This window comes from Kryptolebias marmoratus, linkage group LG24, assembly GCF_001649575.2.
Source record: "Kryptolebias marmoratus isolate JLee-2015 linkage group LG24, ASM164957v2, whole genome shotgun sequence".
Lineage (NCBI taxonomy): Eukaryota > Metazoa > Chordata > Actinopteri > Cyprinodontiformes > Rivulidae > Kryptolebias > Kryptolebias marmoratus.
Window position 1 is genome coordinate 12,243,549 of NC_051453.1, and position 25,244 is coordinate 12,268,792.

Below are 25,244 nucleotides of genomic sequence, written 5' to 3' on the forward strand. Positions count from 1 at the left end.
CCCCACCCCACCCCCACCCCACCTCGTAAATGTCTTTATCTTTTAATTCCTCGTCAGTCTGGTGCGGCATTTCATGGTGCGTTAAGACAACAAAGATTTGAGACACCATCAGGTGACGTGACGAAGCACCATTTTCATACACTAATCCAGCAACCAATAATTACTACAGTTGAGATCCAGAGTTTGTTTGCAAAAAGAGAAGTACAAGACTCTACTGAAGGTCCTAAAGGTGAAGTGACCAGGCAGAGCTGCTCTTTTCTAAAGGTTTGCCAACAGCTACCTAAATGGGTCTGGGATTTGTAGGAAACCACAGAGCACCTATACTTTTCCTACAATCAAACATAGTGATGGCACTATCATTGTGTGGGGGGAACGTTTTCCTGTAACAGGTGCTTTGAGACGAGTCAGAAAAAAAGAAGACAAAGTGGCAGAGATTTAGCTGACTCCAGAAGATAGTACAAATGCTACTTTTTGAATGTAGGCTGCCGTAAATCCTAAAAGAAGAATAAAACTACAGTTCTTTGGCAAACTTTTAAAGAAAGATCTCGTGCAGTTTGATAGCACTTGAGTTATGAGTCCAAACTGTAGCTCAATATCTATAAAATGGACTGAGTTACAAGCATTTTTGAGTTTTACCTAGATTGGTTAGTTGCGGCCACCATTTTGAACCCAGTTGACTCCAAAGGTCAATCAGGTGCAGATGTACGTCCAATGGCTGCTTTCTGAGAGTTTTATTAAAATCCGTCTAGTGGTTTGGGAAATTTTCTGGTAACAGACACACACATTATTGCTCTCTTCATGATAAAAAGAAGAATAACTTATGCAGTAAAGTGAGAGTCCTTTACATACTAATAAAACCCTCCCGTAATCCTTTCAAACGTAATCTAGTGCAACATTATCGTTGTTAAGAATTGTGCGATTATTGGTGAAGAGGAAAAACGAATCTGATTTATTCTACAGAAAGACTGAAACACATAAAAATAAGGAAAACTTGATTAGGTCTGAAATTGTTTAGCTGTGCCGTATAATTTTGCCAAACATACAAATTCTAGTTGTTACACATCCACTTAATTAAGTTCAAATGCACACGAAGAACTAACGGGCGAACTTAGGCGGTGTTTTTACTACAGTTGGTTCCAAATTACATCTTTTTTTTTAAAGAAAACTGAGGCAATATTTTAAAGTTGTTGGAAAATAGCAGAATTGCCTTCAGTAAAATGTGCTGTTAACTCAAGAAATCCCTTAATAGTGCGATAAAATTTAGATGTGTACCTTTGTTCTACTTCTTCCTCTACTTATATTGGAGCTGTTCACTCAGGAATGGTGGTTCATTGATTCATTTCTAAATCACTCATGTGTTCCCTTGGCTATTGATCTTCCTGTACTGCTTAAATACTGCTTACAGTTCCAGAGGTCTGAGGTATTTCCAAAGTTTGACCTTCACTGATCTATTTGATAGCTGTTCTAAAGAGGGGGATGCCACAGGGTTTGCATCTCACTCAGTAATCATCTCTTTGTGAGAAAGGAGTCTTTGAAGCCCACCTTCCTTCCTGAGGAGCTTGGCTTGTTCCTCTGTACCTGTACTCTCAGAACTATCCAGAGGCTTGCCTCTGCCAGTTGCAGAGACAGTCAAAAGCACATGAAAGCTTAACATACCGTGTGTGAAATCCCTGCTGTGGCCTGATCGCTCTTGTATGCAGAGGATTCTGATGCTGCAATAACGCCCTTCGCATCTTTTTTTTTTTTTTTTTTCCCCCTCTCGCCTTTGGTTTTGTTATTCCCACAACAGTGAGCAGCACCGTTTAACCCTCTTCAGAGACTGAGGGCGCAGTTAAAAGAATACCTCTTTTGTCTGAGCATACTGAACATGCATACAGTGCCTATTGACTCAGGAGGAGGGATGGGGTGGGGGTTTGGGGAGCCACAAACGAGGCTTTGTAGCGCTCTGCTGCTACGCTTAGCTTGTCTGTTGCTGAAGACTTTAAAAGGCAAATGTACCGCAGGCGTTCCCCTGGGTATAGTACCAAGCAATGTAGCTGTCGTTGTCTTCCTCTTCATGCCTCCTCCCCACCCGCCCCCGCCCCCCAAACTCACTCCATTTCCCCCACCTCTTCTCCCCTCCCCTATTCCACGTGCATAAATAGATCAGGGAATACATAAATCAAAATAAAGATGACAGCAGGAGCGATTTAGAGGCGGAAGGAACAGCAATAAAACTCCATCAAAGTGTCGTTTGAGAACAGCGGTGCAGACCCTGGGGCTGCCGAGCAGCAATCAGCGGAGGCACCGAGCCAATCCAAGGTAGGCTGCCAGTGAGGACGCCTGTCGTCATGACAACTTGTTATATAGTCTATGTGTATGCACAGGGATAGTGGAAAAGGTTTTTTTGTTGGAGTAAAAAAAACGAGTGTTTTGGGTAAGTGGTCATTCACTTTATTTGGCTATGGTTTAGGACTGCCCTTTACACTAAAAAAAAACAAAACACCCACCCTCATGTAAGTGTTAATAAGTAGGGCATAGTCGCCATGGCATTAACAATCACAGTCATTTAACCTTTAAAGTGGACTGACATTTTGTTCACATGCAGCGGTACGCAAACTTTCTTTCATTTTACTCCAACTCGTAATCTTCTTTCCTGGAGTTCTTTTGTTATTTTGTAATTGATTCTTTTTAGCTTTTAGATTCTGTCCAAGGAGACTGAGTGTGTTGGCTTCTCATTAAAATCCTCCATAACTCTCAGCTTTGTGGAAGAAAGCAATAGGATGTTTTGGGTTTTAATCTGCTTACTTGAAGTCTTCTTGATCAAGAGGGCAGTGATTATGCATTGAGCTAGTGTGGCAGATAAATGTGATGATGTACATTACTGCAAAACCAACCTTTTGTACCATCGGATCAACCAACATCGTTTTTAAAGTGTTGTGGTTTGTTCAGATTCAGTTTGGCAAACCTAAATCATACTACCATGTTCTTTTTAGAGAAACAAGGTTTTTTCGTGGCTGCTCTTTCAGGTGAGACGTGTGTGGGTCTTTTGTTTGTTTTTGTTGTGCTGTTATAAACTCTAGCATACTAACTGTGTCCTCTATGGTCTGAGATGTGTCTTTGCAATTTCTCTGATAATTTGCATGCCCTGACCTTACCATGAACTTGCTGGGATGTCCACTTCTGTGAAGGATGGCAGCTGGCTTGAATATTTTTTTCTCTTCTGTGGACTCTAGGGGGTAAAACACACAGGCGGGATATGAAGCGGGGCAAAAATTACATCAACATAAACCCGGTGCCCATTGAGTTTTTGGCTTAAGGCTGAATTCCGATGTTAGCGTTACCCCAAATGCTACCCAAACGCTTTCGCTTACCCCTACTTTTTGCTTTTAATTTGAAGTACCAAAAAGTATTTGTTAAAATATTCCACGGCAACGTTGCAAACCTCCTCAAGGAGTTGATATGCCATCAGTCGTCGCAAATTTCTTTTTATGTAAACAGACACAAAGTCAATACGCCTGTGTAATGAAACAAGTGATTAAGTCTGGAACGTACTGTGCATATAACATTATTTTTTTATGCTTGTTAGGGTAAAATGACAACTAAACCACACACAAGATAACGGCAGAAACCAAAGTAAACATTGGAATTGTTGACGCAATAAAATACTAGGAAAGAAATACAATATTTTTAATGCTTTTTAAAGATTACTGACAGTGGTACCAAATGTAATAGATTGGAATACATCAGGCTAAACATTACAATGTGCCTGCAAAAATATTTTAACAGATTACTATTCTCCAAAACAGAATTTCTGTCTTTTTATAGAGGCTCTCACGCCTGCCCATGATCATTTTATTAACTCCACCTGATTGTTGGTTACCCCTTCATTCTCTATGGAAGCTGTAAGGCTGTCATTTATGTTTCATACACTACTTTTCTATTTAGATTGTTTGCTGTTGTTGTAAAAAAAATACACATTTCAATATGTTATGTTGTTATTCATGTAACTTTAGGATCCAGTAACAATCTGGTGATTTGAATTGAACTGAAAGAGGTTGGACTTTCTTTTTGCCATGACTTTAGATGGGTTGACATTATTTTTGTAATATATTGCCTAAATAATTAGGATAAATTCGATGCTAGAACTGACATTCGGATATTAAACGAGACCCTTAAGTTTCTGCAGTTCATTTCGTTTTGGTAACAAACCTAAAGTGAGAACAACAATGAACAAACAAATCTGAAATGACAGCATCTGGTGGGGTGATTATAGAAGAAACCCACCTACTGCACGTATGAGGATGCTCACATCATTAGCTATGTGTAACACTGTTTTCCGTCTGCCAGTTAGGCCTAACTATGATGAAGGCTCAGCCAGCGTTCGCTCCATTCGAGCTGTCATTCCTGCAGACAGCTGAGAAGAACATCCCAGCATAAACATACCCACCATGAAACAGGCTGCTGACTTATCTTAAATCTAAACCTTTCCACCATGTGTCTGAGCATATTTTATTCAATCGTGCCAAGTTCCCTGAATAAATGAAGCCTTCTGAAACTGGCACTTTTTCACTGGATGATTCAATCAAAGCCACGGAGAGGCTGTTTTTTTGTCATTTTTATATGACAGCAAGGTTGACTTGTTGACGTGCGCTCCTTTTGACATGTCGCCTCGTGTGACATCAGCGCTGACATGATTACAGTTAATGGCTGTCGCGAGGTCTGAGTTACAGGGGATGTTCTGGTAGTGTGTTTTAAACTCTCTTACCTTGCCGCCTAATCTCTGAACGAGAAAACAGATATTTTGGCTGAGCTCAATATTCTGCAGTTCAGAGCAAGTTCATCTCATTAAAACCAGAATCAGTTCAAACCCTCCCCCCCTTCCCCCCCTCCTGTCAATCAGCACCCGTCAAAGTGAAAGCGCCGTCACTGAAAGGTTAGTGTGATGGCGGTGATGATGATAGAGGTGGCAATCACGATATAGATGGTAGTGGCGAAGGAGATGATGAAAATGGGCTGGTAATGATGAAGATGAAGGAGAAGGTTTAAGTGACGGTGAAAGTAATGACAGTGCTGCAGGTGAAAGTTGAGGTAATGATGATGAAGGGGTAGAAAAGTCGCCTCGTGTCAGCACTTTAGAAGAAAGACTGTCAGGCTGAATAAGAATTTTTGACTTTGTCCCTCTCCTCTGACTCTCCCTCTCTCTCTCTCTCCCCAGTTTGAAGCTTGAATGTGACAAGTTAGCGAGTGAGAAGTCAGAGATGCAGCGCCATTATATCATGGTGAGTGATTATATGTACACTGTATGTGTTGTGCTCCTTTCATGTCATTTTGTTGCTATACGTTTAACCATCGTTTCGTTTGTTTTGATCTTTTATATTCATGGAGCTAATTGGTCAGTCTATGAATTTGCAGTACTATATGCAGCAAACTGTAATGCACCCACTCTGTTTCCCATCCTCCTTTGTCTTTTTCTACACACGCGTACACACAAACGCAGAGCCCTGCTCGCCTGCTCTCTGCTCCACCTCGGGGCTAATCTCATTGTTGCTAGCCATAGCTGTGTAGCCGTCTGATGTTTTGCCTCTAATTGATCCTCTGACTGGCTTTAATCTCATCTAATCTTTGCCGCCGCACTGCTCTCTCCACCATCAGCAGGCCAACAGAGACACACAAACCGTGGACACACTTTGCTTAGTCTGTTTTTCAGGCCGGCATGAACACAGTTTACCACACATTTGGGCATTATTAGCACATTAAACACAGACGCAAGAACATGTGATACAAAATCAGAAACTCCAAAAGGTTGTGTTTAAAATACACATTCTGTCGCACTTTGTGTATTTGCAAACTCTGCACCGTAAAGGAAAAAGGTAAAAGTAATTGCTATCTTGAGCGTTTCGATGGTTTGAAAAAAGCCAGCTTCTTCCATTACCCAAGATTACATTATTCCTTTGATGGTCAGGAAAAACGTTCAGCAAAGCCTTTCCTGGCCCACAGGCTGATATTATCAACACAATGTAGTGAAAAGAAAATTGAGGGTTTTCATCGATGCTTGGTATTTATACTTGTATGTTTATAGTGCTCTGGAGCACAAGTTACAGCTGTTTCGTGTTCATTTGGTCTTGTTAACAGTTCTGTTTTACATCAAAATGTGTTACAACTACACCGGCCTGTTTTACAGCAGAGTGGGACAGTAAGTGTGTAATACTAGGGTTGGGGTTTGTCATAGTGGTAAACTCAGCTAATTGAAAAGGAAGCTTTGCAACAAAGTTGGCTCAAGGATAGGACCTTTTCAACGCTTTGACGCATTTTAACTGCACATTTTCTGTCTGCTGATAAATTTCGGGTATTTTATTTCCGTTTCTGCCTAAGGTCTAATCAGCAAAATAGCTTGTAAAGTCTGTCAACTTTAGCTCGTAGTGCAGGAAGAGTTGTCACTGAGCCATTCATGCCGCTTTAACCCGCGGGTCAGAACCAACGTGTACATAAAGATGAAGAGCTCAATAAGGTGCCAGGCTTTGTGCTTTTTGCCAAGATACCAAATCCATCCAACATCAGTTTCAAAAAGGTCCAGACTAAAGCTGCCATGGCACCAATTAATATTCTGAAGTATCAGACAGATGGTTACTGAAGAATATATTGTAATATAATCATACATCTATCATTCTTATTCTCTATTTTTATTTATTTATTTCCTGCAGTAGATATACTGTGTTATACAGCGGTTTCAGAGCACTATATCAAATTTAAAACCTCCTGACAGATGAGCAGCCTCCTCATTTGCACAAATGAGATTTTCTTAAAAATGCGACAGACCGTATTACATTTGTAATAACTTGACACGTTTTAATAAGCCAGGTATTACGTTGTGCTAAATGTTCGCACAAACACCAATGGACCATCTTGGGATTTAGCTGAAATTGTTGCTATAAAACTGAGCTACAAATACAGCATTTTGGAACCTGCTTCCTTGACTCAGTATGTAGTATACACATACACATTTAAACACACACACACACTTCCAATCCACCAGTGGCAGGCCGGGTCTTGTATCCCCACAGCGATCTCCCCACTCCTCCTCTAATAGCATATCAGGTTGCCCCCACTCCCCCCGCCAGTGGCAGCACCTCCATTTCCCCAGTGCTGTAATTACTTTAGGGACCTTCTGCGTGGGCAGCTACAGAGAAGAATACAGTCTGTGTGTGTGTGTTCACTGGGCTTAATGTGTGTGCACATGCATTCACCCTGTCACCGTGAGATTGAACAGAAAACAACAATTGTGTGCGTGCCCGTGTGTGTGAAAGAGCAATCGGCTGACATAAATGTGTGTGAGAGCAGTGTGTTGTTTGTTTTCCAGTGACAGAAGCAGACCCCTGCAGACGGAGTGGGTGATTAACAGGGTTGACGCCTAGAAGGTGGCCCTCTCATTAACAAAGCACGCGCGTGCGCACACAAACCCACACGTTTTTACACTCAATAAAATACTCTTTCTCTGCGTGGTTTTTATTTTATTTATTTGTTCATTTATTTATTTTTTTGTCGTGTATGCATGTTGCATCAAAGTCTTTGATTTGAGACTTTATGAACATGTGTCGTACAGTTCAGGGTGAGTTGATTTGAGAGTTTGCTTTATTTTTTTTTTTGATTTCTATTCTAATTTGGGCTCATCTCTGTTCCAAACGTTTGCAAAAGGCGCTGCTTATCATCTCTGGACGTTTTTGTATTTTGTCTTTACTGTTGTTCTGTTTGTGTTGATTCACGGAGAGGAATTTTTTTACCTGTCAAGTGGATCCGTGTAAAAAATGTGGCTATGTGTTCGGGCAGCAGAGGCGTAGCTGTTTCCACTTTGTAATCTTTTCCTAATAAAACTATAACTGTGGCAGAAACGGATGTGAGACCATTCAAGGCTTCTTGTCCTTAAAAAAAACCCCACCTCTACCATTAAAAGCCTGATGGAGGTTGTTCAAGATGCTTTTGGGAAATGGGGCTCAGACATTAGCATCTTAAAGCATGCCAGATGAGAAAGAGACATTCACCTCGAGCTCTAAATACACAGCAGCATCAAACGTGATTGATTTCATGCAGATAGTAAAATGGGATGTTTGCTTCCACAGAGGACGTTCGTATTTCTGTATTTTTATTTGACCCTTGTACTCTTTAACCTGTTTTTGTTTGTCTTTTGCTTTCTTTGTTCAGTACTACGAGATGTCCTATGGGCTCAACATTGAGATGCACAAACAGGTAGGTTTGTTTTAAATCTGTTTATTTTTTTGTCTATATTTTTCTTGTACTTTTCTGTGCTGGTGTAGGAATGTTCGTTGGGGAAAGGCACATTCTGTACATTTCTCTGCCCCAGGACACCTGAAGTCTCCGGTATGCATTTCGCTTCCAGTAAAGTAGTCGAGCCTAGAGCTCTTTGAAATTTCCTACAAATATAGAAGTCACGTAGATCAGTAAAAAACCCGTTAGGAAGGTGGGCTACCAGAAAAAGCTCAGCTTTGTCAGTTTGCTTGAATTAAAGGCATTATTTTTGTCAGAGCTTATTGAAATATTGGTTGAAAGGCACCAAAATGATGTTAAAGATTTGACAAACAGATAAATTAATTGAGGAACACCCATTTAAAATCTATACGAGATGGGGTTTTTCTGCAATGTGTGTTGCAACGAAAAATGTTTTGATTCAGGCAGCGAGCTAAGCTGGAGGAGTAATTTATGCTCAGCCTGTAGGTGGGAGAGAGCGATGGGTTCTCCGAAGGGCCAGGCCTTATCTGTGACCTCGTCTGGAGCTGCACATCAACAAACACGCTCGCACGCATACTCGTTCCATATGATTGATGGCGCACACTGACGTCCATATTGGCCGAAGCCAATGCGCTTTGACGAATGGAAACACACAAAGAGAAGAGGCAACAGCGCCCCGTGATTTTGAAAACAGTCACATTTATGCACCCACACAAACTGTGAGGCTGGAAGGCCAAAACGGACACTGTGATGCATGCTGTGCAAACACACACACACACACAGCTCTGTGTGAGCACTTTATCACACATCTTTCCTTTATCTCACCATGAGATAATTTACAAATCTCATGTATGTGTGTGTTCCATGTCCGTGTGTGTGCCCAGGAGTCTGTGTGTGCATATGATATTGTATATTTGCTCATGATCTTTTGTATTGGCTGTCTGCAATTTTAAAGGGAAAAAAGTCAATGTGTGGGTTAAGACTGCTAGTGCAAATGTGTGTGTGTGTGTGCTCTTTCATGGGTGCTTGAATTCATCTGTGTATTACTAGCACTTGTTCACAAGCAGCTGTGTGTTATTGTGCATGTGTACTCCTCTTGTTTTCGCGAGCATGTGCGCGCGCGTGCACGTTTTCTTTGTGCGCACTGCGAGTGGGTGCGGCGAAACGGCTACTTCCATTAGAGCGCCGAAATTGAAGGGGATGTGTGGAAACGAGTGTCGAGGAGCATTCATGTCTAGGCCTATTGTGCAGAGCCGGTCTCCCTCCACCCCCTCTCCTCCTCCTCCTCCACTTTCCACCTCCATCTCCATTTCCTCCTTTTTCTTTTCTTTCTCACACTCTCACACATTGTGAGATGCTCACAGTTGCACCCTCTTGATCACTTTATTCTTTCTCAATCCAAAAAAAAAAAAAAAAATCCCTCTCCAGTTTTTGTATTTTCACTCGGTCTCCTCTCTTTGTGCCATAGTTTTGTCTTTCTCATTCCCTGTTTTCCTCCTAACTTTTGTTGGTATTTTAATTTCTGCATGCTCGGTTATAAACACCTTAGACATCATTATGTGCTGTTATATATTTGTGTCGTGAAAGTGTTAAGAGTTTTATTATGAGTCTAAAATGATGTACATTCTCGACAAGCAGCTCCCCACATCGAACCGTGAACACAAATCAAAGGCAACTCTGCAGCAGAACCCCTTTTATAAATATGCTCACTACACCCAATAAAACACCCCGTGCTTTGGTAAAAACACTGATAATTAAATGCACAGATAATTAATCTGCATTTACATCTATTTGATTTTATTTTTGGCATTCTTATAAAATTAAAATGAACAATTCCCAGTTTTGTTGGTTTTTTACCACATGTATTAGACTTCAGAAAACTCAGCATTTAGTAAGCCTATGGGGCAAAAAAGTTATTTTACTAGCTTTTATTTTAGAAATAATTCTAAAGTACACACTGTACTTGTCAGAATGATATAAAAATTGTACTGTTAAAGGTTTGCAGTGGCCCCATAAATATAGTGCTGTAAGGCACATATAGTCTCTTAAAATGCAGTAAATTTGAAGTACATCAAAGTAAATAAACCTCCAAACTGTGCTTAAGAGTACTACTTAAGTTTTTACATCTTCTGCTTTTTGCATGGGAATCATTAAGACGTGGTTGTGGTATTCAAAACTGAAGGGAAGCATCTTTAGTTTTTTTTTTAAGATGGATGAAACGGTTGGTCTACATCTGGCAGGAAGTAGTTCCACGAAGGCCATCTAGAGACAGAACCTGGAGGAAGTCTGCGTAATATCATGGTCGTTTGGGCTGTTGACCATACTTCCTTTTAACACATATTAAATCAAATTGAACACATTTTAGATGCTTGCCTACACTTGAGTTTCCATTTTAATTTTGACTAAAGATGAGACGTGTTTGATTGCCACAAAGCAGCTTGCTGCACAGCAAAAATGGCTGCAATACGTGCAGCGAGCAGCCGGTATAAGCCGAGTTAAACGTAAGGAGACAATCTGAGAGAAAACTGCATTTAGAAAGAAAAATCTGAAGGAGAGGCCCACAAGAGTAGATCATAGAAGTTAGATAAAAGAAGAGACAGAAGCAGGTATGGAACAAAAATGAAAGACAGACTAAAGGGCAGTGGAAAGAGAAAAAGCCATAGATGGCATGGCGTGAGTCCCGCAGAGACATTTTAAAGAGACATTTTAGAGATGTCAGGGAGATTGTATGTGTAATGACGAGCAGATAGGAGTCGAGCTCTTGATGGGGGAGCTGCTCTCTGCATGCCTAATGATTGTTAGGAGGGCCCCCTCTCTCCTCATCACGCCGTGAATTAGGTTCTAACACAATTACTGCTGCTTTGCATATCTCAGACGGATTGGATGATTACCAACCAAATATGATAAAAGATCTGCATGTATGAAAGACAGAGAAAACGCGCATGAGGTGAAAGAGAAGCGCGTCTTTGTGTCGGGGATTGTTACTTTGTGTGTATTTGTGTGCGATCGCCTCTGTGTACACGAGTTCTGAGAGGAATATGAGGTACAAGCAACTTAATTAATGAGGTGAATGAAAGGATTTCGTTGTAATGGTGTGAGCGTGATGCCAGATATACATTTCCCCAGTTTGGAAAGGTCATTGCAGATGTTTCCCATACTAATGATTCTGTTCTTTTTTGTTTTTTTAACATGTATATCTCTAAGATAATTAGCATTTAATCAAGATTTTAAATGCAAGGTCTGTTTGGGGAAGCTGTCAACAAAACACTTAAAAGATTAAAACCAGAAAAGATTTGAAACTACCTTAAATAAACATTTAGACAGTTTTTAGACATTTCTGTGCCACATCACGGTAAATTTGACTTAACCAATCACGATATGATTGAAGTCCTTCCTTGTATTGGTTTTGGCTTTAGTTTAGTTTTCAGCTCTTTGTGCTTACTGGTTTATACGGCAAAGTGGTATATTGTCAGTTTTTTGACAGCCACACATGCTCTGAACTCGCACTACCACTCCCATGAACAAACCCGACTTTTATCCACCTGTAGGCTTTACTTACCATGTTTGTTTTACAGAGTCTGTGAAGTTTTGTCCTTCACTTGTCCCTGCGTTTTTATCTCTAGGTTTTTACATTAATAAATTAGCTTTTTTTAATGAAAGGTCTTAAAAACCATATGCCTACCTTACCCACTTGACTGGATTCTGCTTGCCTAATAAGTAATATTCGAATCGTCTGCTTTAGTCACATTCCACAGTTTTACAGCCTCTAGCGTTGCATTGATATCTCGTATATGTTTTAAAGCTCCCGCGGGCAACTGTGAATTGCAAATTGAACTCTTGAAATAAACTCTACAGCTTCAGTCTCCAAAAAAAAAACGACAAGAGAGCAGATAATTTGAACCTGGAAGGAATATTTCAGTTAAATGAAGCAATAAATTTCCGAATTAGCCTCGGTGCATGTCACAACGATTGTGATGGACTAGATCTATAAAGATGTTAAAAATGACTTGGTCCAAAGAATAAAATTTGTTAGAACTGTCCTGGAGAATGATGTCACTAAAGTATGTAGTCATCTTTCTTTAGCTACAGCGGACATTTTGCTCCGTCTTTGTAATAAAAGGACTGATGGTAGTAATGCACTTCGAATTTTTGTTCATTTCTTTACTATTGGTCCTTTTTCTTCTGCCGCTGCTGTGTAAAAATGTAACTGAAGCCAGGAATTAGGCTTATAACGTATCAGGGGTCCCACTGATGCAGCATGCTGGGCTTTTTCTTCCTGGAGTCCCCCATTTTGGTACTGTAGCAGTCAGGTTAGACCTTCAAACATCATTCCCCAAAGGTAACATGCTAATGAATTGTTGAGAGACTGCACAGGGCTGCATTTCTTCCACATTAGTTAATTTGCCAAGAAGAGCTACACAAACCAACAAAGAATAAAAAAAAAAAAAAAAAAAAAAACGCCTCTAGTCCTGGCAGCACGACAGTGAACCAGTATGAACAACAAGCAGGCTCTGACACAAAAAGAGAATCGACATCATTTAGTTCCTTACACCTGTGCTTCTCTTAGCACGATGCGTCGAAGTCCTGTTTTGTGAGAAGGCAAAAGGTTGAGCCACAAGACTAAACCAACTCAAACCGCGCAGCGCATCTCACAGGGGAGTTGAGCGTGGCTCCATTCATGGAAAAGCCGCACACAGCCACGCGGGCTCGAAGAGATTTAATCGCGCTGCTTAAGTGAAAGCACCTGCGTGGATCGCTGGATGGGTGACGCAGTCGGGTCGAGATCTGCTCCACATTCAGTTTTGACAGGAACAAGAGAAAGATTTGCTGGGTTTGACTTTAACATGTGAAGAAGCAGGAAACACTAAAACCATTAAATTCAACTCTTTAGCTGCTCGAGAACTTTTTATCTCCATTGCACATAATGCTGTATCTACTGGTGGTCTATCTTTTGTGCAGAATACATCTATTTACAGTTTTATTGGTCATAGTTTTTAAGCTCAATCACTTCTTTTGTAGTAGTTCTTATAGATGTACATCTCTAGTATATTTTACCTTTTATGCAGAAAATAGGTTTTAGTTCATTGTATGGCTTCTACTTGCATTTTCTATTTTCTGTACCTTTTTAATATAGTTTCTATAAATTAGTTCATCTTCCCTGTTGCTCAGCAATGCCTCTTCTGACAGTTGGTGAATAGTTTGTTTATATTTTTATTGAACTGTGAGGACGTAAGAAAAGGAAAAGATTCAGACGGTCTGTAAGTAGCTGTGGAGGTAATTAAAACATCAGAGCAGTTTTAGCTTTCTGATGTTGTGATGAACATCTTTATTAGACTTTCATATATAAACTATTCTGCTGCCTTAAATAACAAAGAGAAACAAATGTGAAGAAACAATGAAAAAATTCAGCACTACTTCTACCTACAGACAGATAATCGAAACAAGTTATTGTTTTCTGACGAGAACAACACTGACTTCCATCCTCGTCTTTTAACTGAGTCACTCTGCTTCTTCACAGGCTGAAATCGTGAAGAGATTGAACGGGATCTGTGCACAAGTCCTCCCCTACCTGTCTCAGGAGGTAAGCTCCAACACACACACACACACACACACACTCTTTGAAACACACATTAATGCCAAGTCGCCACTAACCCTCTGACCCGCGGCACTATTCCTCACTTCCTGGAATGAGATCACCCTCATTCCCGCCTCATTACCTCTCCACCTCCGTGACCCCTCGCTCAGCATCCCTCCTCTCTCCTCCTGTCATTCTTCATCTCCTGCTTCCTGTGTTTCCTTCCACCTCCGCTCTCCTCTGCCATATTTAATCTGTAACTTTCATCGTGGTTTTCCCTCCCCCACCCGCTTTTCTTTTTGACCTCTTCCCCTCCTCAGCTTCCTTCAGTTCCTCCTTCGTCTGCCTCCTCCTCCTCCTCCTCTTCCCCACTCTTCCTTTCTTTTTGTGTGTGTATTTCTGTGTCAGTGTAATAAATGGCTGTGTGATTCAGATAAGCCATGCTCTTATCTGCCCACCAGGGGGTTGACCTCCACCCATTATAGCACACCAGTCGACCATTCATTCGGCAGTGTCACACGAGGCCTTTGTGTATATGTGTGTGTTTGGATGTGTGTGTATAAGACTGGAAGAATAGCTAAATGGCCGGAGGGGGGGAGGTGCATCAGCAGCGATGGTTGTCGGGGGAGTCTGTTGGGACTATTGATATTGATCTAACCTCTCCACCTTTTTCCACCCCCACCCCACCAAACTTTCCTTCCCTTTCTTTTTTCTTTTTTTCTTTCCTGTCTTGCTGTTGTCTGTCTAAATTTCCCCACCACCACCACCACCACCACCCTCCCCACACTGTCTGCAGCACCAGCAGCAGGTCCTAGCAGCTATAGAGCGGGCCAAGCAGGTCACCCCTCCAGAGATGAACTCCATCATAAGGGTAAGATGTTTCCTGATGACGGAGTTCATAAGGAAAACTCCATCATACGGAGTTCCCTTATGAGCTCCTTCTTCCGAACCCTACCCAGGGTTCTGAAGGTGGCTGGAAAAGTGCATGTATTAATCAGTTCTGTTGTTTAATAATCTTTATTTCATTGATAAAAAAACAAAAACAAACAAGCGTTATCATTTTGTTGTCTTTTTGTTTTGCTTTAAATAAACAAAAGGCCCTGAAGGAATAGTTTGGTTTTCTTGAAATGCAGTTTTGTGGAAAGACTGAACAGTTAATATTTTACCTGTTGAAGACGGCTCTTTGAAAAATCCCCCGTTTGTAGAAACAGAGTTTAATTCTGACCCGTTCGTCAGAAAGTGGATTGATGCAGCTCATCCAGATGCTGTTTTCTAAACCTTTATACCACCGTCACTTTTAATTTACAGGGTTATTTTGAAAGAAATATGATATTCATGATGGTGTCCCAGATTGCACCAGACGTGCTACAGCTTTCTGCTGCTGCTATTTGCACTCGAAAAATAACCAAAGACATCTTGGTGAATAACCTGTTCGTATTTATAAAATCATAAAGACATTTTTCACCCTGGAGTTGTTTGAAGACATTAATCCACTTTGGTCTTGGTCCCACTCTGACTAGCTGTTAGCTCACGAATTAGGTCAAATTAAACTCTTTCTTCAAACTCAGGTCGTTCAAAGCGCTGTCTGCAGCAGGTAGGACATCACATTGTTTTACTCGACACAGAAGAACAGAGAACGAGTTGTGTTTTTGTAATATTTGCGGCTTTAACGTTGGACGGCTACGCTTTATCGTTAATCTCAGCTTTTTGTTTGCTAACCTGGGCGCACCATTTATTTTCCTCTGGGTTTAGCGTGGTGCAGCCCATCCTGTGTGTGGCTGTAAAACAAGAACAACAGGGTGTCTCAGCTTTTGTCTCGATGCACTCTGGTTTGAACACGGAGCATGCAGGTCTGCACAGGTTGTGTTTGTGACCAAAACTTTCCATTCTGTCCTTCTCTATCAAGGTCATCATAAATAGTTAGAGAGTATCAAGTTACCCCTCTTTAAGCAATAAATAGTTTTTTTTTTAAATATTTTGTGTTATTGTGAGCTGTGCCTTCTGCTCTTACTGTCTCTTATTAGAACATAATGAATATTTCATTAGTTATGAACTGGTTACTCGCTGCAGGCTTTTTCTTCTCTTCTAAACCTGAGTTCAAGCTATTGCATCTGACCCACTGGGCATATACAGTCTGATTTCTGTGAAGACTTTGTGCTGTGTTTTTTATATCCCAGAGTCTTTTTTTTTTCATTTGTTTGTTTGTTTTGTTCCTCCTGCAGTGATTTGTGTTCTGGCTCTTCCTGCGGGATCTAAGTTGTGTCTGGTTGTTTTCCATGCAGCAGCAGCTCCAGGCTCACCAGCTGTCTCAGCTTCAGGGCCTGGCCCTGCCCATGACCCCCCTGCCTTTGGGCCTGAGCCAGCCAACCCTCCCCGCCGTCACCACTTCCTCCGGCCTCTTCTCGCTGTCCTCCCTGCTGGCCTCCCAGGCCCAGCTGGCCAAGGAGGAGAAGGCTTCTCGTGACGGCGTCGACAGCCACCGCGAGGAGGACGGAGACAAGTCTGATTAGATGGTGTGTCCCCCACTCAGCTCTTTGATCGCAGAGACCTGAACCCCCCACCCAGACCTGACCTCCTTCTTTGCCCCGCAGCCTCTCCTCTGGCCTCCTTCTCTTTGACCTAATCAACACGGGCTTCTGTCTCCTCAACAAAGCTTCAGTCCTCTAACCAACCCCAGTGGTGGGAGAACTTTACCCCGCTGATCTCCTCATATTTACTATTAGAAGAAAGTTTTATTTTGTCTTTTTATAACCAGGACCTCGTCTCACTCTTATATCTGATGTGGTTTCTTTAATTTAAATGTTTCCTTCTGTTTATGTTTAAGGCACATTTTTTTAGTAGACTTTGAAAATTCGGTTTCAGCTCCTTTCTGTTTTTTTACACTCTCTAAGTTCTGTTTTGTTTTTGTATTGTTTTTTTTTCTTTCTGAGCCTCTTCCTCTTCCTCCTACTTTCCCACAAGCTATTGCTCTTTTTCTGTACAGGTTCTCGTTTGGCAAGACTGATCTGAGACTGAGCGCCTCAGTTTGTGGTCTTAAAAGAGGCCACCCGACAAACTGTAAAATGTATTCGACACAAGACGACTCAAACTTCAGTCTCACATCGATATTCTTAACTTTTCTGATTGCATGCGTTGATTCTAAGTTAATCGGGGATTGGGGGTCTAAACTGGGTGTTGTTACAGATTTAAAAAAAAAACGATTAAATCATCTTTATTTATATCTGTGTTCAGTGCGAGGAAAAACTCCCCAGTTGACTAAGTTTGGCATTTAATCCAAATTTTATAAGGCAAAAGACAAAAATAAATCTTACAGCTAAAAAATTAGATAGTGAAACCACCTTTTCTGCCTATCTAAGATGCTGTTGAGGTACAGATGAATCCACCTAACATGCTTACTGAGAAGCATCATCAATCCGACCCGTGGTAGCACAACCTGCAACAAATAGAACCACTCTCCCACCTCCTTTCCCATCTGTAACGTGCACTAATCTTGAAACAAGACACTGCAGGGTGAGAGTTGTGTGTTTGACAGCAGAGGGCAGCGAGTCTCTTTGACGAATCCTCGCACAGTTCAGGTTCCGGCGGTACAAGGACAAAGCAGCCACAGCGTACAGGCGACGTTACATGCGAATGGCATATTTATCCACACAGCAGGAACAAACTTAATACACAAGCTCTGGACTGAGGGTATTTATCTCTGCATGTGGTCAGTCCAAGCCTTTGTGGTGGAAAAGCTTTGGATTCTGTTGGTCTTTAAATAGTTTGCTTTAGAACCCAGCATAAAACAACTGTAAATTCACATTTAAATACTCTGTAATATAGGTCCACACATTGGACACGTGTGAGAATACGAACGGTTTGCGCCGTACGTGCAACACGGAAAAGGAAAAGTCTTTACACTGAGCAGTTATTTCCATGTAAATTACACCGCAGATGAAGCACAAGTGGATTGTACAGCCGCTGGAATCAATAAATAAAATGAACAACTCATTCTACGTCTGCACCAAATGTTTGTCAGATCAGACCTCTGGTCCGGTGGGCGTGCAGAGAAACCTGACACTTAGTGGAAGTGTATAAATCGTCACAGTGTGTTATGCAGGGAAACTTTTCAGGCTGTGCCGATGGCGGGTAAATTTAAAACGGTTTTTATCGGCCAATAAAAGAGCATCACAAATGGATCCTTTTTGTTTAAAGTTTTCACCAGTTCTTTAGGAAAACAGCTCTGATTTGATTCACTGATCACATTCATCTAAACAACCCCCAAATTTGAAGATATTTAACCCTTTGTTGTGCATTTCTTTTTGACCCTGGATATATTTGTCTCAGTTCTGGAGATAAACCATGAGATCAGATGTATTCGTGAAAAATTAATCTGGCAGCGTTTTAAGAGGCAGTACTTTCTTTAATCAAAACTGAAAACTCTTCAGCTCAAAAAAATAAAAAGATTATAGGAAAAGCATTATTTGTTTAGTTTATATAGTTGATGTATTTATTGAATACATTGAACTCTAATTGCATTTTTAAGGCCGTCATATGAGCTGAAGGCAGCACAAATGTTACAAAACCGACCAGTGGGTGAGTCAGTGCTATGAGGCGAGGTCTGACATGGCAACTAAACTGGAGTTTGTTTGAACCGTTGGTGTGTCAGGGTCCTAAACGGGTCAGCCGAACCAGAACCAACCTTTCCTAAATGTCTGCTTTTATTTCCTGAGAGTTGAGATGCAGTTGTACAGTAACCTTTTAAGCATGACTTTCCTGAAAACGTGGTCTAGCTGGTAAATGTGTCCACGTTGGACCCCAAAGATAAAGGAACCATTTTTATAGTTGAGCTGTAACCACACACACACACACACACACACACTCTTTTCCCATCATCTCCTCTGACGACCGAACGGTTTTACTCAACATGCTTTTTTTTTGGTACGACGACAAAGCACAGTTTTTGTGGAGGTTTGATAGATTACCTGTAGAAACTACACACAAACACAGATGAGGGGACTTCTAATGAAACCCGCCCGTTGTGTAACTTTGTGTATACGTGGCGAATTGTGTATAAACAGCTGTACAGGTCCGGTGGGCGGCGGCAATGAAACGCTGCTCTCCCACCAACTCAACTAGCGCGCTACTCTCGCTTGTGAAATAAGCTTGCGGCACGTCGTCCTCCCGTCTTAACCACGTACTGTTTGCATCTAGCTACATGCTGCACTTGTCATAGTGTAACGCAGAATGTGTAGACAAAAACACACACACACACACCAGTGCATGTCTGCAGGGAACTGAGATTCTTTCTAGTGGAAACTTCTTTTTTTTGTTGTTTTGTTTTATCCAGACATTTTGTGATCATTGCACTTGGTCCCCTTCCCCTCTTTTTCTTTATTTTGAAACAATACTGAGTATAAGCAGCAAAGCTGACGTTATAAAACTATGTAAGTAGTTGGGGGTGCTTGCCTCTCTGTCCACTTACACATAATGAGCTTTATGTGTACATGGCTGCATCTTCTCTCGTCTGTCCTGGATGATTCTTGTGCTGTTTGTGTTACAAATCTGACGTGACACCAGAGAGAAACTGCAGCACGTTAACCCTTTTTTTTTTTTTAAACCTTTTTAATCCCCCGTCCTCTGATCCCCAGCCCCTCCAAAACCCCCTCTCCGTCCCTTCTCTGCCCTCCTAGCGTGAAGCATTGTAAGCGTTTTGAGCTTTGTAAAAGTCCTTTTTTTAAATACTTATTTTGTGTATATTGTAAAACAAAAAGTGTGTACTTTGGCAGAAAAAAAAGTTTTGTGTCTGAAATCATAGCTTCATTTAAACAAACTAAATAATAATAATAATAATAATAAAACAAACACAAAAAAAATCAGTGCAACAAAAATTTACTATAAATGATATGAAATGTTCTGCAGTAAGGAAGGACTTCTTGTGCCTTACAAATAAAATCAATCAAATCATGAAAATCTTCTATGGGTTTTCTTTTTTTTTAAACTTTATTTAATCATCTACAGACTGCCTTATGATTGGTTCACCTAAATGTAGCTGAGTTATAACATTTTGTCTGCAGCTAGTATTTCCATGAAAGGCAGGCATTCATGTAATTCTGTGTTTGTTCTTTTGTCTGTTTGTTAGCAAAATATCTCAAGAGTGGTTGACAGATTTTCACGAAGCTTTCAGAAAGAAATCACTGGATGTACATCTATAGCTCATTAACCTTTGGAGTCGATCAGATTCAAGATGTCAGCCCAGCGAATCAGTTTTAGAAAGGAAAGACGAATCGCCACAGCTCAGCTTCACAGACACTGAGCTAAAGTTTGTGTGATCATTAATTCAAAGAATGCTTCCTTTTAAACCTGAACGGGGGGAAAGCGCTGACAGGTTTCTACAACACGACAACAAGGCAGAATATTTTGTATGTTTCTGAACTGCTTCCATATAAATGGTGGTTTCTGCTGCACCGCTGACGTGATGAATAAACACATGAAGGAGATCATTTGTGGCCTTTTTTTTTTCTTTTATTTACTTGCAGTTGGGCTCAGAGTATCACCACTGATTTCAGTGATCTCCGTCAGTCTTTTCGACTAGCAGAGCAAACGGATTCACCTTCTGGGGTAGATCGATTCCCACAAGTTCAACCTTCTCCTCTGTAAGCTGTACCAGTTCTACCTAAGCACGAAGCGACCACCATCCTGATTGTCTTCTTGCAGGTAGATATTTTGTTGTAGCCCCTGAAAGGAAATGCAAACCTAAATGAATTCGTAAAGAAATAATCCAGGACAGTTTAAACTACCGGGTTAATAGGAAGTTGTAGATGTTAGTTTTGCAGATGCTGGGTGTAGACAGATGATGTCTAGCCACCAAGTATCCTGCATGTTTTACTTGTTTCTCTGCTCCAACACACCTGATTTGAATCGATGAGTGATTCACAGGCTTCTGCAGAACATGAAGAGGTGATTTAACCACTGAATCAGGTGTGTTGGAGCAGGGAAACAAGGAAAACATGCAGGATAGTGGCCCTCGAGGACCAGGACTGCCCACCCCTGCTCTAGTGGGTAAACGCAGAGAGAACACCAAGATTTATCCGTTACTGTCAACTTGAGCACAGTTTTCAGCTGCTCGATTAGGGCTGACGGACATTAAAAGAAACAAATACAGAATCCCTGCAGCCGTGGAGAACGAACTCACAAGTTGTCCCATCAGTGAAGGCACCAGAGTGGTCAACAAGTTCAGATTAGTCGGCATGGAACTAAAGTGGTTACATCTGAGGGCTTTTAAAGCACTTTAAGGACTTCTCGTTTGTGTTTATTAAACATTTAAAATATTAAAATCAGATTTCTACACACATCTCTACAGCGTCCTTATTAGAGTAGCATTTGCTTTGTGAATTTTGCAAATATTTCTTTGTAATGTGGCGCCAGTGTCGTTTTTCACTGAATGCACCTTGTCTGCAAGTTTCCTCAAATCTACGCTGAAGCTCGCTCGTGGTTTCTGCACCGAGAAAAGCTGCTCGGAGATGACCCGTCGCTCCCGATGGCTCAAATGACCCGTCTTTTATCACTGTTAGTCCATCTTTTTGGAGGTTCAGGATCAAAGTCTAGATAATTCATTGCTCACATGACACTGTCACAGATTCTGGACAGAGGCCGACACAGATGGATGAAATCAGAGAGGATCTGATGTCCCCTCTCCCTCTCTCTCTCTCTCTCTCTCTCTCTCTCTCTCTCTCTGCAGTTCACAGCAGATCCACCAGGAGGAAGTGTTGATTTACGTTTCCCATGGCCTGAAACCAGCAGGTGATTAGAGAGGAAGATGTGTGTCAGAGTGGAAAGGGAGCTTCCTGTCCTTTTAAAGTGCATTGATGAGGGTTTATCTGTTCGGCACTGCATGTACTCAGAATCGATGTGACATCTCAGGGACAGTGGATCACGACCTGCTCAGCACCTAAACAGAATCCTCCTTTGCTCTCCGCCTCCAGCTCTGATATTTAACTTCACAGTTCTCCCAAACACGCTTTCATTTCCTCCTCTGTCTCAGCTCGCTTTCTTCCCTTCCTTCTCCTCGCTCGCTGTCTGTTTGCCTTTCCACTGCGCAGCCAGATGAGTGTGTGTGTGTGTGCTGGGGAGATAGAGAAAACAGAGGAAGGCTTGTGAGCCCTCTGAGTTCCTGTGGTTGCAGCCCTTCCTCCTCTCTGTTTCTCCCTCTCCCCCCACAGACAGCTCTGGATCTGACACTTAAATAAATATGAAAGTGCCCTATTCCCCCCCCCCCTTTTTCTGTCTGAGGATTCACACACTTCTTCACAAGCAGCAGAGATGGAGGGAAGCTTTCTCTCGTCTGCAGTTTCTCTACAGAGCACATTAGAGGGGCAAAACGTGCCACAATTTTGCACAAAACTGACAATGAATTAAAAGCTGATAATTACTTCTTGTTGCAGCTTTAATCTTCTGTGCCCCTTTGTAAAAGAAAGCAAGAAAGAAAACTATATTTGTGTTCATCTTTTCAGGCGAAATAAATATTTATTCAAACAGACTGAGAAGGAGAAGCTATTTTTTGCACTTTTATTTTTGGATTTATTTGAATCTACTTACCTAAAATTGCCCTTACTCTTTTAGTCCACTAATTTATTAAATGAATCATATTTAACAGGAAGCAAAATAGTACTGTGTGTGTATTTTTGTCTTATTCTTTTTTACATGCTACAATTAAAATTAATCTTATTCAAAACATGACATCCAGTCAGGAAAAAAAATCCAAATTTCAGAAATTTATAAACTTCAAGGCGCAGCTGCACACTTTTTAGTTATGTTCAGACTTTAAAAACTACTTGGTTGGGTTTGAGAAAACTTGTCCTGGAATATAGCTCTCATTAAGTGGTAAAATATGTGTTAAAAATCCTATTATTCAATAAATATGACCTTATCTTAAAGAAAAACCTGCAGGGAGTCTTTGTAAACACTTCTGCTTGTGTTAATACAAAGTGTGCTTTACGCTTGCCGCTCTGTCTGCAGTCCTATCAGCTCATACAGTCCGAAGTCTGGTTAAATTGTGAAGTTGAAGTTGTGCAAAATCTGCACAGTTTTAAAGATTTGATTTCGCAGTGCCGCACTGCACCTTCTTGTGTCATTTACATAACACACACGTTTGGTGGAGGTGGATGTTGTCATCTGGAATTCGGCGTTACCGTTTGGATATCCTGCCAACCAGGAGCAGGAGGTGGAGGAGCACCCTGTGCCTGCAGGGTGGCGCCACTTTCTGTGGAAGGCCAGTGTTGCCTGCAGAGCTCCGAGTATACACAGTAAATGGTGCCAAAATCGCACTGCAAGGGAAGGTTGGGAACGTCCGTTTTTGTGCAAATTTCCTTTGACAAAATGAACGCAATAACCAGAGGGGACCGAGCTGTGATTGATCTGGTCCCCGCAGAAACAGCTGCTTACCGCGTCGCTCAGCTTGTTCCCAACTCAGCCACGGGACAAGAATGTCAGTCAGTCTCATTTATGTCTTAAGAAAAGAATAAAGGTGTTTCACTCAACAACACAGTGAAAAAAAACCCTTGCAAACACACAACATGTCACATTCCTGATGGTTGTGCACATTCAGCTGCTCCTTTCCTGCCTTCCACCATGCTGCCTACACTACCTCTGCTGTTCTTACAGCAGTTTATGATAAAGGATGATAGCCTGCTCTCTCAGCTGGGAGTGGCAGAGTCAGAGTCTAAATATCACAGTTTGTATTGAACCCCATGTTTATATGTGGGAAGCTGAGGTGAAGCTTCTCGGGACAACAAGGAGTTTTGTTTTTGACCCGTAAACTCCCTGAATGCATCCGGACTGTGTGTAAAATGATGGGAATGCACAGCCTCTGCACTGGGAAACGTATAAGTGTGTGTGTAATGATGATGAGTCTGAGCAAAGAGACAGAGTGAGAGAGACGGAGAGCAAGAAGCGTCTTGATTAATCATGATTGACTCATTCAGAACCCACTCGTCTTCTCCCTCTCGCTCCCTCGCTCCAGCTCTCCTCTATGGCTTGATTACGAAGACGTGGTCTATCTCTCATTACCTCCTCCTCCTTCTCTCTCTCTCTCTCTCCATTTTTTCTTCATCTTTTCTCCGCCTCTCTCCATCTTACAACCCTCTCCCCCTCCTCCCTTCACCTCCCACCCCCACTGTGCCAGTTTATTCACCCGTTTCCCAGAAAGGAGGCTGTCAATCTTTGTCTGACGCATCTCCATCCTCCCTAACTCTGCTACACACCCCCTCATCCATCCCTCCACCCACCCACCCATCCATCCATCCATCCATCCATCCATCCATCCATCCATCCATCCATCCATCCATCCATCCATCCATCCATCTGTCCGTCCATCCATTTCTCTCTCACCCATAACCCTGTTTTTCTTTTCTCTGCATCACTCACTCCTCCCTCTTTGTGTCTCTTTTGTACAAACAGTTTCCCTCTTTTTCTTCATTCAAAGGCTTCCTCTGTTTATCTTCATCTTTTTTTCCTTCACTGCATTCAGAATAATTTGTCTGTGTGTGTGTCTGCCTCAGCTGGAGCTGTGGAAGCAGTCAGTGATGATACAACGCGCTCAAATACAGCCACTTGCAGCGGTGCACCCTGGGAAACTGTCCACCCAGTGCACACACACCTTATTATATTCTACGAGTGTGTTGTATGATTGTGCAGCAGGTTTGATGATTATGTGACTTTTTAATCTCTGATCGTATAGATATATTTTGGTGGTGTGTGCACGCAGCAGAGAAATGAGATTTTTTTAATCTCCTGCAGCCAAAAGCTAAAAGGGCGATAATGTTTTAGCCTTTGTCTTGTTGTGCGTTGTGTTTGTGAGTTTGTTTGTCTGTCTGTTAGCAAAATATTGCATGAACCACTGGATGGAGTTTTAAGAAACGCTCGGAAATTTATCGTCGGCTGTACGTCTACCACTGAAAAACGTTTGGCGCCAACTCAATTCAAGATGGCCGCCACAGCTAACCGACCTTAGCCGACAAAAATGGCTACAACTCATTTGGTTTTACAGCTGTTGAGTTCAAATTTGGTGTGGTAGTAGCTGAGAGTCATCCTCAACTTATACTCTGAGCACTAACAGATCGCACGAGGTCTCTGTTTAAAACGATCCCGTTTACAATTGGAGTCAACGGCTTCTGTCTGTTAGCAAAATATCTCATGAACAACTGGATGGATTTTATTGAAACTTTCAGAAAGTAAGTCTTGGATGTACATCTAACACTCTAAAGTATAAAATCTTCTTAGTCTGAAACTCTGGTATGAAAGGCGGTGGGTGATGTGCTCTCCTCCAAGGAATGGCCTTTAATTTAAAAAAAAAAAAAAAAAAACCTTTATTGGACCGATATGAGATTCAAAGAGTCTTTCTCCTCCTCCTCTCTTTCCCTGACCCGCCTGAACTCCATCTTACTCCTTCCCCTCGTCTTTCCTCTGA

General features: G+C 41.6%; 1 protein-coding gene across 4 annotated transcripts in view; it reads left to right on the forward strand.

The window, feature by feature from the left end:
• tle5 (TLE family member 5, transcriptional modulator) overlaps nucleotides 1-21,536 on the forward strand; it is a 37,697-nt gene extending 16,161 nt beyond the window's left edge. Inside the window, exons 3-8 of one of the 4 annotated variants that reach the window (XM_025003998.2) lie at nucleotides 5,198-5,261; nucleotides 8,179-8,223; nucleotides 13,742-13,804; nucleotides 14,595-14,669; nucleotides 16,081-16,311; nucleotides 21,519-21,536. In XM_025003998.2, coding sequence (XP_024859766.1) covers nucleotides 5,198-5,261; nucleotides 8,179-8,223; nucleotides 13,742-13,804; nucleotides 14,595-14,669; nucleotides 16,081-16,308 — 475 coding nt within the window. In that variant the 3' untranslated portion in view covers nucleotides 16,309-16,311; nucleotides 21,519-21,536. Of the gene's footprint in view, nucleotides 1-5,197; nucleotides 5,262-8,178; nucleotides 8,224-13,741; nucleotides 13,805-14,594; nucleotides 14,670-16,080; nucleotides 20,278-21,518 lie in introns of those variants that run through there. The other 3 variants (XM_017407332.3, XM_017407331.3, XM_017407333.3) reach the window with 3 other exon arrangements.
• The last annotated feature ends 3,708 nt before the right edge of the window (nucleotides 21,537-25,244 follow it).